The following is a 14126-nucleotide window of genomic DNA, read 5'->3' as shown; positions in this document are numbered from 1 at the left end:
TTCCATATTTGTGAACTTGTGTTTGATTGCCATCTTGAGTGCCTCCTTGTTTAATTGCAGTCCCATCCCTGTGCGAATTTTTCAGTTTGTGTAGACCACCAGTTTGTGTCTTTAATAGAAAATCGCTCTCTGCCCTCTCAATGCTCTTTGTTTTTCACATTGAATGTTATGTCAAATTCAATGCGTGACGATAACGGGAGTAATTTTGTCAGCGACGCAAGCTTCATTTTTGACTGGAAGCATTTCTGGGAAAAGTGTTGCTCGTAACTATTTCTGAAAAAAAAAATTCCTCGGAAAATCTTGGAAATGTAACATTTTCATTTTTACCAACTCAAGTTGCCCTTCAAATTGAGTGAGATCCTCTGTCTCTCTGGCCTCACCCACCGGCTCCATGGTGGCGAGACGTTAACTCCCTCAACTGGTATACAGGAGGTCGAGAGTTCAATCCCGACCTTGAGACCTGCTGTACATTTAGAGTTTGCATGTCCTCTCTTCGTGGTCACGTGGATTTTTCTTCGGGTCCTTGGGTTTTTCCCTCCACGTTTAGAATCAACGTGCGTTTTTGAGTATTTGGATGCTATACTCTGCCACATGATGAGCCACTTTGTTGAGCTATCATTTGTGGCCAGGTCATTGCTGAAAAAGAGTTATATAACTCGCTGGGCCTTACCTGGTAAGTAAAAAAAAAGTATAGTTTGTCGTGCGCGTGCGGTTGTGTGGTGTGGCTGTGTCTTTTCTGGTGGGCCATTGGGACACTAATCCCTGCGTTGTTTCCTGTTGTTGCTCCAGGACAACGAGCTGGAGAAGATCACGAGGCGGTTCACTGTGGAACTCGCCAAGAAGGGCTTCATAGGTGATGCAGCCACCCCTGTGCGCCGAGCCCACGAGTTTGAGGAAAAATATCCCAGAGTAAAATTTGGTTTTGCCCTTCTCACTTCGCTGAATTCCACTGCCTGAAGGGGTGTCAGAAGTAGTTCTGCTTTACTTCCTTGCGCGTACCATTTTCTTTCACGTGGCCGTGCGCTGCACTGGGCGAGTTCTGAGTGGACGCTTTGTCTCGTCGCGACATCGCGCACTTGGAATTAAATTCGGGATAAACAAAAAAAAAACCCTCGCAATCCTTGGTAATAGGGGTGTAACGAGGCGTAGAATTGCGTGGTGTACGTATGTATGTTTAACTTCTTGTGCATGGTCCTGAGCTAACGGTGCTAATCGGAGGTGCGGGGGAAGGACTGCAAAATCGGTATCCCCGAGTTGATCGCACGTCGTGTGAACCGGGTTGACCTCACGCCCTGCAGCGACCTAGGGGCGCTATCATTCACCGCAATGTGAAACGAAAATTTGATTCCTTGTTGTAATCTTTGTTTTTGTTTATCATTAAACAAGAGCCCGGTACACCGCGCGAGGGACTGGGCAAGGGGGGTGGGGGGGTGGAGGGTAGTACAGATGTTCCACGGACGACAAACCCGAGGCCAGGTGCCCATGGTGCAGGGGAAAGTGGTTGGGCGCTCCCTGTCCTCCTGCTCGAGTAAGCGGCAATGACCCGGGACGTCGTCTTGTAATGGGCGGGGAAGACGAAGGAAGGGGGGCTGGGGAAATTTTATTCTTAAATCTTTACTTCGAACCGCCGGCAGTTCACCACGTAGCTTGGGGAGGTACTGGTGGGTTGCGGTGTCAAGTGGCATCGTTATCCCAGGCAGATGTGTCCTGAGCATTGCTACCCACGTGGTACCACAGAGCCAAGTACTGAACTAGCAAGTACCGGTTTCCCTCGCTCTATGCGGGTCCGGTTTGTGCGATTTTGCTCTGTATATGCGGCTAAGCCGTTACTACCAAAAATGCGCTATAATTCGGTTTGGATTTATTCCGCATGGGGCTATGTGGTCGGATGTCTGACCAACATTGTGTGTGTGTACTGTGTGTGTGTACTGTGTGTGTACTGTGTGTGCTACTCGGCAGGCAGCTGTCACCTCGTGTGATTACGGTTTCTGCGCGCTTTTTGGAATGCATATACTACTACCGCATAGAGCGAGCGGATACCTGTAATCGAGCAACCCTGGTTCTGCTCTATCACCCCTCCCCTTCGTCTCCTCGTCCTCATCTTCATCCTCCTTCATCCTCTGCTTGGCACCGCAGGTCCGGGCGTCGATGTGCCGGCGCCGGACATGAGCACGGGGGAGCGCGAGATGTCCTGGATCGCCGACACGTATGCCAACACCATGGGGCACAACGTACGTAACCCACACCAAGAGGCACAGCGTACGTAACCTACACCGTGTGGCACAGCGTACGTAACCTGGGAGCAGCGAGAGCCATGCCACGGTTCCTGGTTCTTAATGCATGGACGCCCGCCTTGTTGTTGGTGACCTGAGTTTGAATCCCGGCCATGGCTAACGTCACTGGCGAGTGATCCTGGACGCCTCCCTCCCCACCCCCCCCCCCCCCCCCCCCGCTTGAGCCACGTGCAGGGAGCAGTGTGGTGGAGGGCAGCACGGCGAGTCCTTGTTTCACGCGGTCGTTGTAGCAGTAGCAGGAGATACCTTCCTGAAAAGGCGTTGAACAAGGAATTGCTGCTACTGAATGGCACTTGCGCTGTAGAATTGGCCTGCAGTCATCTCGTGGTGGTAGAAACTGACATGACGGTGTGCTGCCGCGTACTGTATCACTCGGCGTACTGTACCGTACTGCTCGGCCGCGTGGCTCAAGAAAGTAGTTTGTCATCGACTGCTCAAAAACCGCGTTATAACGGTGCGTTTTCTGCGCTCTGGGAAACGTTTTCCCGACCTAGAAGGAGCGTGCTTGTAGCAAAAACGCGTCACGTGAGCGTGTGTTAGGCGAGGACTTGCTGGAGAATGAGATGAGAGGTTTGGGGTGCGGGCAAGTCCATTGAGGGTCTGGAATGAAGACTGTTGGCACCATTTACATAAAAAAAAAATCGTGGTTGCTGAACACAGGCCCAAAGGCCCGAATCGCCGAGGGCCCAGCAACAAACGGCACCAGCAAAGGTGGATTGGATGAAAATGACTACGCTCCTTGAATTGAGTAAGGTTATCGTGCGAATACTGGAAGAGGGTCGATAGGAGGGAATTTCAAAGTGGAGCCGGGTATGAGGGAAGAAGCATATCGAGAAAGTGACATCCAGTGTGGTGGGTAGGTGGGCCAGTTGGCGAGCGTGTTGTTGTGACCTGTGTGTCGGATGATTGCGGCCGAGCGGGATGGGCCTAGCAATATTATTAAACGCACAAAGCGGCTGCTGCGTCTCGTGTCGCCAACGAACGCGGCTTCGTGCACGCACGCGTCTGTCCCTGCAGAACATCAACGCGCACGCGTGCGTCACGGGGAAGCCCATCAGCCAGGGCGGCATCCACGGCCGCATCTCGGCCACGGGCCGCGGCGTCTTCCACGGCATCGAGAACTTCATCAACGAGGCGACGTACATGAGCTCCGTGGGCCTGACGCCCGGCTTTAAGGGCAAGACCTTCGCTGTGCAGGTGGGTACGCTCCGCTCACTCGCCCGCTCACTCGCCCGACTTTCCCATCAACTCGTCCATTCGCCTCTCTGCCTGCCCGACCGCACACCTCAGATCTTCCGCCCACTAAGCCTACACATTTGTCGGTTTGGTAGCCCTGCTGCCTGGCCTTCTGCTTGCAAAATGCACTCGCTCGTCCGCTCGTCCACCTGCTGTCCTCCTGCAGACTTAACTCGCCCCTGTGCTCGCACGCCCAGGTTCCAGGCCCACCCGATCGGCCGTCCGCTCGCCCCCACCATCTTCTTCGCATTTCTCTTGCTCGCCCACACACCTCGCCCCTTTTAACAAAATTTAGATGATCAAGTATTTTATGCAGGGATACTCTTGTAATCGTCCATAATTGGACACAGAATGGACTAATGTGGTTGCTTTTTGTTTGGGCAGGGGGGGGGGTGTTTCTTTTTGGTAACGCCTTCCACTTAACCTTGGTTCCCTCCCTGACGCCGGCCACGGAGGCTGCACTCGCGAGGCAGCTCTTTAAAAAGCTGCCCTTTGCGAAGCCGCAAAGGCCAGGCACTTGGGATGGGCCACGAACCCCTTGGGGAAAATGAACGGTGAGAGGAGGGGGGGGAAGGGACTAGGAGGTCAAAGCCCAACGATTCCCCACGGCTAAATTTGTCTCTCCCGCCTCCATCCTTGCTTTGAGTTCTCCTAGCAGCTAGCATGAGTGTGTGGGTTGCCGTGTGGGCCCGAGGGATATTGGATTGGTACCGATGACCGGTACCAGCGCTGTCAAGATTGGCCTCTTATGGAAGAGACTAATAACAGACGCTGCTGGATAGTTGGAGCCAGTCGCCCTCCAACAGCGGAGGGCAGAAGGATTGACAACTCGCAACAATGAGTGGAGCACCGGGTGGCTAAAACGCTGAAAGTTGTCACAGAGGGCACGGGTGGTGACTGCCATTCATCATAGTCGGTCAACCCATAGCACCGGGGTGTGTCCCGTGACTTTCTGCCCGGCACAAGTGCCTTGGTGACGTTACCGGCATTTTAGTGGCGAATGGATGGCGGCTGTAGTTGTCGGTGTGTCTCTGCGTGAGTACAAGGTTATGGTGTGGAGTTAACATCGCCGCGAGAAAGACAAAGGCGGCCGGGCGTGGTGCTGGCCACCCACCCCCTCGTGTCACGGTGCCGGCTTTCGTAGGTGCTACTCGCTTAACAGCACTTGCCCCCGAAAAGTTTGTTGAGGCCCTACGGTGCGGGTCTTTGTCTTTGCGTGCCGGCCAGGGTTTCGGTAACGTGGGCATGCACTCGATGCGGTACCTGACCCGAAACGACGCCATCTGCGTTGGCGTCGGAGAGATCGACGGCAGCATCTACAACCCCGACGGCATCGACCCCAAGGCACTGGAGGAGTACAAGCTGGTGAGGCTCTTGTCGCGAGCAGCGGACACAAAGGTCCCCCGCGTAGCCTCGACCGGGCCCACGGGGCAGGTGCCGTTTCATTCGTTCCAGACACGGAGTCGGCAAAGGAGCCGTCGTGCCAATGTTGGGGGGGGGGGTGACCACGGTGGGGGGGGTGACCACGGTGGGGGGGGGGGGTGACCACGGTGGGGGGGGGTGACCACGGTGGGGGGGGGTGACCACGGTGGGGGGGGGGTGACCACGGTGGGGGGGGGGGTGACCACGGTGGGGGGGGGTGACCACGGTGGGGGGGGGGTGACCACGGTGGGGGGGGGGTGACCACGGTGGGGGGGGGGTGACCACAGTGGGGGGGGGGGTGACACCACGGCTCGCAGTTCTCAATCGGAGCGTCCACCGCTATTTTCTGGAGGTTGCGTGTCAAGACTGGGCGACGTCCACAAAGCGACAGCTGACTCGAGCCCAGCTCTCAATCTCTCGGAGATGGGTCGCGGATGCAACGGTGACATTTCTGACGAAGGCGAACCGTCGGATGTCAAGTGCCGTCGGCGAACGCCTAGAACGGAGGGCGGCACGGCGCGCGAGGGAGAGCGGTGTGGCCGGCTCGCCACGCCCGGCTCCCCACAGTCTCCCTCAATGCAATGCCCATTTAAGGCAGAGTCTACCTCGGGCAGAGTCTGCCTCGGGCAGAGTCTGCCTCGGGCAGAGTCTGCCTCGGGCAGAGTCTACCTCGGGCAGAGTCTACCTCGGGCAGAGTCTACCTCGGGCAGAGTCTGCCTCGGGCAGAGTCTACCTCGGGCAGAGTCTACCTCGGGCAGAGTCTGCCTCGGGCAGAGTCTGCCTCGGGCAGAGTCTGCCTCGGGCAGAGTCTGCCTCGGGCAGAGTCTGCCTCGGGCAGAGTCTGCCTCGGGCAGAGTCTGCCTCGGGCAGAGTCTGCCTCGGGCAGAGTCTGCCTCGGGCAGAGTCTGCCTCGGGCAGAGTCTGCCTCGGGCAGAGTCTGCCTCGGGCAGAGTCTGCCTCGGGCAGAGTCTGCCTCGGGCAGAGTCTGCCTCGGGCAGAGTCTGCCTCGGGCAGAGTCTGCCTCGGGCAGAGTCTGCCTCGGGCAGAGTCTGCCTCGGGCAGAGTCTGCCTCGGGCAGAGTCTGCCTCGGGCAGAGTCTGCCTCGGGCAGAGTCTGCCTCGGGCAGAGTCTGCCTCGGGCAGAGTCTGCCTCGGGCAGAGTCTGCCTCGGGCAGAGTCTGCCTCGGGCAGAGTCTGCCTCGGGCAGAGTCTGCCTCGGGCAGAGTCTGCCTCGGGCAGAGTCTGCCTCGGGCAGAGTCTGCCTCGGGCAGAGTCTGCCTCGGGCAGAGTCTGCCTCGGGCAGAGTCTGCCTCGGGCAGAGTCTGCCTCGGGCAGAGTCTGCCTCGGGCAGAGTCTGCCTCGGGCAGAGTCTGCCTCGGGCAGAGTCTGCCTCGGGCAGAGTCTGCCTCGGGCAGAGTCTGCCTCGGGCAGAGTCTGCCTCGGGCAGAGTCTGCCTCGGGCAGAGTCTGCCTCGGGCAGAGTCTGCCTCGGGCAGAGTCTGCCTCGGGCAGAGTCTGCCTCGGGCAGAGTCTGCCTCGGGCAGAGTCTGCCTCGGGCAGAGTCTGCCTCGGGCAGAGTCTGCCTCGGGCAGAGTCTGCCTCGGGCAGAGTCTGCCTCGGGCAGAGTCTGCCTCGGGCAGAGTCTGCCTCGGGCAGAGTCTGCCTCGGGCAGAGTCTGCCTCGGGCAGAGTCTGCCTCGGGCAGAGTCTGCCTCGGGCAGAGTCTGCCTCGGGCAGAGTCTGCCTCGGGCAGAGTCTGCCTCGGGCAGAGTCTGCCTCGGGCAGAGTCTGCCTCGGGCAGAGTCTGCCTCGGGCAGAGTCTGCCTCGGGCAGAGTCTGCCTCGGGCTACTTTGCAGCAGGCGCTGTGGGCTGCTGCTGCTGCGGCTCGAGGGGGTGAATTGCTGAGAGGTTTTGTCGGGACATTGAGGTGCTTGACCAATTCCATTTAATTCATGGGAGTTTGGCTCCATAGGGGAGGGAGCTGGAGATGTCCGGAGAACACCCACCAGCACCGTCCGTGGGGATAACGCCCAAAGCGCCATGGAACAAAAAGTAATAAACTGAACTCATCATTTAACACGGTGGCATTAACGGGAAGATATCTCATTGGTGACGTTTCGGGCAACGGCCCTTCGGTGCACACAAACGTGCTTGCGCACCACGACCCGACGCGGCGTCGCCAAACTATTTGTTGGAAATGCGATAGCGCCGCACGGATGGATTTGCGGACTCGCCCGTTGGACCACCGGCAGTAGATTCGTCCAATTTTTCTGATCCTGTGCCGTGCGTGTGTGTGCTGCTGCTGCTTCTGCTGCTGGTCCCGGCCGGCTTTTTGGGAGAGCAGCAGCAAGGCACGATCGTCGGGTTCCCCGGGGCGAAGCCGTACGAGGGCAGCATCCTGGAGACGCCGTGCGACATCCTCATCCCGGCAGCTGGGGAGAAGCAGCTCACCAAGCACAACGCTCACCGTGTCAAAGCCAAGGTGGTGTACGCATCCCGTACCCGAGAGACAAAGATTCCCCGTGTAGCCCGGACAGACTGTGTTGGGGCAAGTGCCGTTAGAGAGCGCGCATACGGAAGCCTATGCAACACATGGTCGTGCACGTGCGTGCAAATACAAATATCCCATATCAAGCACGATAGGCTGTTGGCATACGTTCCATTTGTGACCACAGATGCAAACGCACGCACACACACACACACGTGTGCACACAAAGACACATGCACAGTTATACGCACGCGACAACAACCGGCATTCGCCACGGAGTGGCGGTGACGTCGCCATGGCGCTTGTGCCAGGCTATGTGCACCTAAAGGCCACGTGAAGTGTCGTATACGCACACGTACACAATCGTGCACGCCGTTCGTACGCGTGGCGTAGTGGTGGCACGCTCGCCGCTTATTTGTTGTAGAGGCTCACGGTTTCGAATCCAGCAGCAGCAGCTTTGAATAATCCTGCGGTGTTTATTAACTATTAAACAAATACTCACAAGCAGTCTGGTTCGTAGTGGATGTTAAAGATCCCCGTGACGTCATTCGAGAGTTGGGACATTGCGTGCAGGCGTCTTTGTACCAAATGTAAAAGATAACACCGCGAATCACACAGCAGCAGCAACAAATCGTTGCCACCTCCTGCGAAAACTCCAGCAGTGGATTGATCGTCGCTGACGATGATGATGACTAAGGCAGGCTCAGTGCATAGTGCTGCCAGCCCCACTCGTGCCCGACCCTGTGCACGTGAACTGTAACCCCCCCCCCCCGCCCGCCTTGTAGATTATTGCAGAGGGAGCCAACGGACCAACCACCCCCCTAGCCGACAAGATCTTCATGGAGAACAACGTTCTGGTGATCCCGGTGAGTGGTGGCGACTCGCATGATGGCAGAGAGGCCGAGGGAGGGCGGCAGTGTTTTTGTGCATTTTGGGAAAGCAGCCGGGCTTTTTATGGGTGGCCCGGTGTGCGATGGGGGAGCGAGCGGTGGTGAACGAGGGGAGATGAGACCTGGGTTGTGATGAAGTATAACGATTGTCCGCTTCCTGTTGATCAGCATTTATTGTCCGATCATTTATGCGCTATGCAGGAGGGCCTTTGCCTGAAACTTTGCCCACGATGGTTTTTTTAAGCGGTGTTAATGTAGACTACATGGGGGATCTCTGTCATTGTGTTCAGGACCTGTACCTGAATGCGGGCGGTGTGACGGTCTCCTACTTCGAGTGGCTCAAGAACCTGAACCACGTGAGCTACGGGCGTCTCACCTTCAAGTACGAGCGGGACTCCAACTATCACCTGCTGAGTAAGTGGCACCGCTCTGTACCCCACCACTACAGCACCCACCACTCGCATGTAAGCAGGTCAGGGAACATCACTTTGACATTTCCGCAACTCTGGCAATGGCATGACGACGATGACGACGACGATGATGATGATGCATATCGAGGGTAGGTCAAAGAGGCATTGGAGTGGCACTCGGAGGTTGGCAACTGAGGTGAAAGCCTAAAGGCGATGAGGCTGAAACAGTGGTCCTTGAAGGATGTTTAGCAAGATGGAGACCGGAAACCACGATGACTTGGTTGTGATCATGAGACTGTGAAGAAAAGGCCTTAGAGGTCACAATCATACAACATCTACAGGAACTTGATTAGGTGATTTTTTTATTTTTTATTTTTATTATTTCTATGTGACTTTACCGAAAAGACCAAAGAGTAACATCTACAGGTTCTGGCAGAAGGAAGTGTCCTTATTGACTGTGATTTATTTGAATATCGCTGTTGTCTTCCTTGTATCTGTAGTTCCATTTTGTTGATCTGACGCTCCCCCCCCCCACCACCACCATGCCCACCCTTGTGCGGTGTTCCAGACTCGGTGCAGGAGAGTGTGGAACGCAAGTTTGGTAAACACGGAGGGCCGATCCCGGTGGTTCCATCCAGCGAGTTTCAGGCTCGCATCGCGGTGAGTTTGGCACTGGTCTCGTTGTCCCTCACCATCTCTCTCTCTCTTCCCCTGCTGCCTTTTCCCCACATCTCCTATGGTTCTGCCAAAGAAAATAGTAGATTCTCAACCGGGGCTTAATTTCTCACTCTATTTTCCAGAGAGCTTCACATCACAGATGTTTGTACAAGATCTATGTGCTATTACACATTTTTATTTTTGAGGCCACACGGTGTAATTGACGAATGCGTGGTTTTTGGTGTCGATGTTTATTTTTACATTCGTATACCACCAGTCCACTCGTGGATGAAGGCCTGTCCCCACGCCATGTTAGCCATTGGGTTTTCTTAACCATACTTCTCCATGCTGGTCAGTGTGGGTTGGTGAAGTGTGGCGAGGGCAGGGGGGACCGGTTGTGGTATCGCTCGCCGCTGATGTTTACCGTGGCCAGGAACCGAACTCAAAGTCGCCAGGATTCGCAGCTTCGCGTGCTAACCGCTGCGCTACCGCTCTGCCACAGCGGCAAGATGTTAACTACCTTGCCTCGTGTGCAGGAGATTGTGGGTTCGATCCCGACCCGAACTCCTGCTGTATATTTGGTCGCATTGCTTTTTCTCCGGGTCCTCGAGTTTTTCCACATTTTAGAATAGGCATGCGTTTAGAGTTTTTGGTCGCTATAAATTTCCACGTGATAAGCCATTTGGTTGAGGTAGCATTTGTGACCAGGTTGCTTCTGAAAAAAGAGCTATATAGCTCGGTGGGCTTCACCTGGTCAAAAAAAAAAAGTTCGTAGTTTTTATAGTTTATAACGTAGTTTAAAAGTGGCAACAAAAAAATATTTCGTTGGTTAGTTACATATATATGTGTTTGTTTGTGTGTGTGTGTACACGCATGTGTTTTTTTATATTGTGATCGTCTGTGTGCAGGGTGCTTCGGAAAAGGACATCGTGCATTCGGGCCTCGCCTACACGATGGAGCGCTCGGCACGGGTGAGAGATCCCCCACTCCTTGCTACTCTCACCGCGTCCGCCGAACAAAGACAGGCTGTCGCATCGCGCGCTCTCGGATGCGCTTTTGCGGCCGTCTGGAACGCTCTTCTTTCCGATATTAGGAATCTCCTGGAGCTGTGCACTTTTAAATCCTCTAGATGGAAAAGTCGTTTATTTTAGAACTGCTTTTGTTTCGTCTGTCCTTCCCCAGCAGCTCCGATTAGCACGGTTGGCGACGTATGGCGTGAAGGAAGTTCTACATAGATTCTGTCACGTTGCTCACTCCACACACCACCCACGACACGCCACTCGTTCACTCTTGTCGCTCGCTGCGATACTCGCTCACCGCGCCGATTGGCGTTCGCGTCGTTCACTCGCCGCGCCACTCGCTCGCTCACCGTGTCGCTATCCCGTATCACTCGCCGCGTTGCTCACTACCACGTCGTTCACCGCACCGCTCGCTCACCGCGTCGCTCACCACGTGTTCTCCCCTTGCTCCTGCAGCAAATAATGCGCGCGGCGATGAAGTACAACCTGGGGCTGGACCTGCGCACGGCGGCGTACGTCAACTCCATTGAGAAGGTGTTCCGCGTCTACAACGAGGCCGGCCTCACCTTCTGATCGGGAAGGGGGCGTGGGGCGGTGGGGGGTCCGAGTCGTGGAATGGTGAGAACCAGCCTGGTCGCCCACTCGCTCGCCCTCCCTCCTGCCAGCTTGGTCCATCGCCTCCAAGGACGAAGTGTCAGGAACGACAAAGAAAATCCACAGCCTGCGACGGTTCTGTCCAACGCAAGGAGTTGTCTCTTTCTCTCAGTCTCTCTCGGTCTCTCTGCAGCACAGCACCGCGACGCTCGCTCCCTCGTTCGGCACAGCGGCGGGCGCCGCGATCACCGACGGCGGTGACGCGGCTCGGCACCGAGCGTTGTGGCCGCCTCCTCCCGCCCAGCGTCCGCTACTCTGGTGCCCGGGACACTCCGTTACAGCGGCTGCAGCTGGCCAAGAATGAACACATCCTTGTCCTCTTTCCAAGGTTGTCAGCGATTTCGGCCCACTTGGCTTCTGGCCTCCGCCGGTCCTGGCCAAAGCGGTGACCCACAACGGTTCCCGCTGTCCGTGCCCCTCTGTGCACCGCTGTGCCAACACTGCGCCTTTACTCACCCCCCCCCGCCCCCCGCCGTGTTTACATCAATGCCGCGCGTGACTGCCAACCACGCGGCTCTGTGTGGCGCGGTGGGCAAGCCGACGCTGCAGAGTCCCCTGCCCAATCTTCTCTCCGGTTTGTGTTTGTTGCGGTTTTATTTATGTTTTTCCTTTTTTTTTCCCTTCCTACATTTCTTCCGATTTCATGCACAGAAAGTGGTCCCCTTGGCAGCTTCTAGCAGAGCACCGCGTCCGCCCGACGTGTTGGAGAACGGTCCGCAGAAGCAGACACCGCATGGCTACTTCTGAGATCCTTTCACAGTGCACGCTCGGGAGCGCTGCGCTCTCCACGTGCCGTGCTGTGGATGAATATTTCCCAAATTTTAAGTGAAAAGCCAAAAATAAATTTCTCAAGATATTTGGCGCCATCATTCGGGACTGGGCTGCGAGCATCAACTTGCTACATTTTTGAGGATTTGGTGTTTTAACACGTCGCCGATTCAAACCCGGGATTTCAGGATGGGTGGCTCGGTGTTCCCATCTCTGAGCCATCCAGCCACTCGCCTACTTTTATCTTTTTTTTTACATTTTCCAATTTTCGATTTTCTCGTCGGGAGGGATTTCGCAGGAGGGAAAACGGGTTCTTTTTTTGGTTTGTGGGAAGGTGTCATTGTTGTGGCTCGGACAAATGCCGTGCGGCTGTCTTGGGACTCGCCAGTTTACTCTTGAGCGAGGACGTTGTTACGATGCTGATTATCATGACGCGTAACCCCCCCCCCCCGCCCCCACGACAGTGCACACGCACAGGTCGCGATGTTCGACAGAGTTCTTCTCGTCAACGGTCCCCGCGATGACGTCGCTACCCGGGGCCTGCAACTTTGCTCGCCTGCCGATCACATGATCACGTCGAAGAAACACTCCCACAGTGACTGCGTCCGGAGCCACCTCGGTCAGGGTGGTGATGGACACGGTCTCAGTTTTTGGGTCGGAAGCGGTGGACATTGACCACCTCCCTCCAGGTTGACCCATCTCGCTTGCTCCATCGCGGTGGTCGGGTTGACTGTTAAACGCTAAATGCCGCCTCCCATCTCTGACGCAAACACGGGGCTCCACTCCCAGTTTCCCGTTGCGTTCTCTTAGTGATTCGTGCGCCAAGCAGGCAACCGAGCGATTTGGGTCCACGCTTCCCGTGGGGGCGGTGTCGTTTAGCGGTAGCGCTGCGCCAAAGTCACGGAACGCACCTAGCGTCTCGCTCGGAGCTCATCCTTGCGCGCTCGGCGTGGAGGTTTGGCGCTCGTCCCCAAGGTGTCGAGCCGGCTGTACCTCCCCCCTCCCCCCCACCTCTGCACTTGACCTGGGCTCATTGTCCCACTCCGCAATGACCTCGGTGACTTGATGTTAATGATTTAAACAAAACATGTCTACGTTGGAGCGCGTGTCCGACTATCGTTGTTATGGCACTCGTGATGTCACAGCAACGCGTGTCACTATTCATCTGCGGGCCGCCCCTCCCCCCCGCCCTACGTGCCGAATTCTCACGATTCGAGGCGGCAATTGGGATCGGAAAGCTGTTGTGGGTTTTTTTCTTTCTCGTGGACGGCGGTGCCTCTTAAGTGGCCGCAGGATTCGTGCAAAGGCATTGCGCACAACACCCGGGGAGAAAACAAAACCTCGCGCTAATTAAACCATCGTTTTAATCGTTCGGCGAGCACAGAGACGCCCGTTTGGGTCACTGCAGCGCGTCTGAGCTCGACGCAACGACGCCGCCCAAAGAGTTCTATCGTGACTCCGTTTGACCGACTTTGAAAGTCTTTCTATTTTTGGCACATCATTTACAAAACTTCTAATTATTTTTTGGACAAGACGAGGACACGGCCTAGGTAAGCGCTGGCTGTGAGTAATTTATTGGGAGCGCGTTCCGGGTTGGTTGTATGGCCAAGGTGGTGGGGTGGGGTGGGGGCGTGTGTGGCCTTTGGTACCAGGTTCGGAGAGCAGGGCACTGGGGTTGACGACTCTTCTCATAGCCATGGCTTAATAACTCGCGCGGTTGGCAACGTACGGTGCGAAAGAAGTCCAACATACGTACATAGGCTGGAGTAGGCGGTGACCTGTCGCAGACGCGAGAGGGGAGTTGGTGTACTGGACGTGGTGTGCAGGTGTACGGAAATACATTTTGCCGATTCCCGGCCCGAGATTGATACCTCGTTGTTAGCTGAGCTTCGTGTGACGATACTGTCAGAAAATAAAGAACCTCATTTCATTGTTCGGCAGCGCACAGCCATCTTGGCATGCTTGGGCATTAAGTGGCCGGATTGTATGTAGGCTTTCGCGACCAATATTATTCGTAATAAAGGTTGATGTTGGATCGCGCGAGTGTGAATGGGTTAACGACATTAATATTTCCGCGATCTAACCCAAAACACCCCCCCCCCCCTTTTGTTACGAACGGTCTAGTTGCGTTTTGTTTTGTGGATGGGTGGGCGAGTGGGGTTGCATGTGCGCTTAATACAAAAACGAGACGACGTTCACCTGGAATGTATGAGGAAAATAGAATACACGAATGATTTAAATAAAGGGCGTTTATAACAAAGTGGTGGTGGTGGGGTGGTTGTTGTTTTGT

At 55.8% G+C, this 14126-nt stretch overlaps 1 protein-coding gene across 1 annotated transcript in view; it reads left to right on the top strand.

Moving 5' to 3' along the window:
• LOC116951068 (glutamate dehydrogenase, mitochondrial-like) overlaps nt 1-14096 on the top strand; it is a 35128-nt gene extending 21032 nt beyond the window's left edge. Inside the window, exons 4-13 of the mRNA XM_032969441.2 lie at nt 790-853; nt 2137-2231; nt 3312-3491; nt 4758-4895; nt 7295-7432; nt 8224-8304; nt 8619-8742; nt 9307-9398; nt 10304-10366; nt 10871-14096. Of these exons, the coding sequence (XP_032825332.2) occupies nt 790-853; nt 2137-2231; nt 3312-3491; nt 4758-4895; nt 7295-7432; nt 8224-8304; nt 8619-8742; nt 9307-9398; nt 10304-10366; nt 10871-10987 (1092 nt within the window). The 3' untranslated portion in view covers nt 10988-14096. The remainder of the gene's footprint in view (nt 1-789; nt 854-2136; nt 2232-3311; nt 3492-4757; nt 4896-7294; nt 7433-8223; nt 8305-8618; nt 8743-9306; nt 9399-10303; nt 10367-10870) is intronic.
• The last annotated feature ends 30 nt before the right edge of the window (nt 14097-14126 follow it).

The sequence above is a fragment of the Petromyzon marinus genome, chromosome 41 (assembly GCF_048934315.1).
Source record: "Petromyzon marinus isolate PM22_M1 ecotype Great Lakes invasive population chromosome 41, UKy_Petmar_22M1.pri1.0, whole genome shotgun sequence".
NCBI classification, from domain to species: domain Eukaryota; kingdom Metazoa; phylum Chordata; class Hyperoartia; order Petromyzontiformes; family Petromyzontidae; genus Petromyzon; species Petromyzon marinus.
Note: the sequence above shows the minus strand (reverse complement) of the source record. Positions and strands in the feature narration are given on the sequence as shown.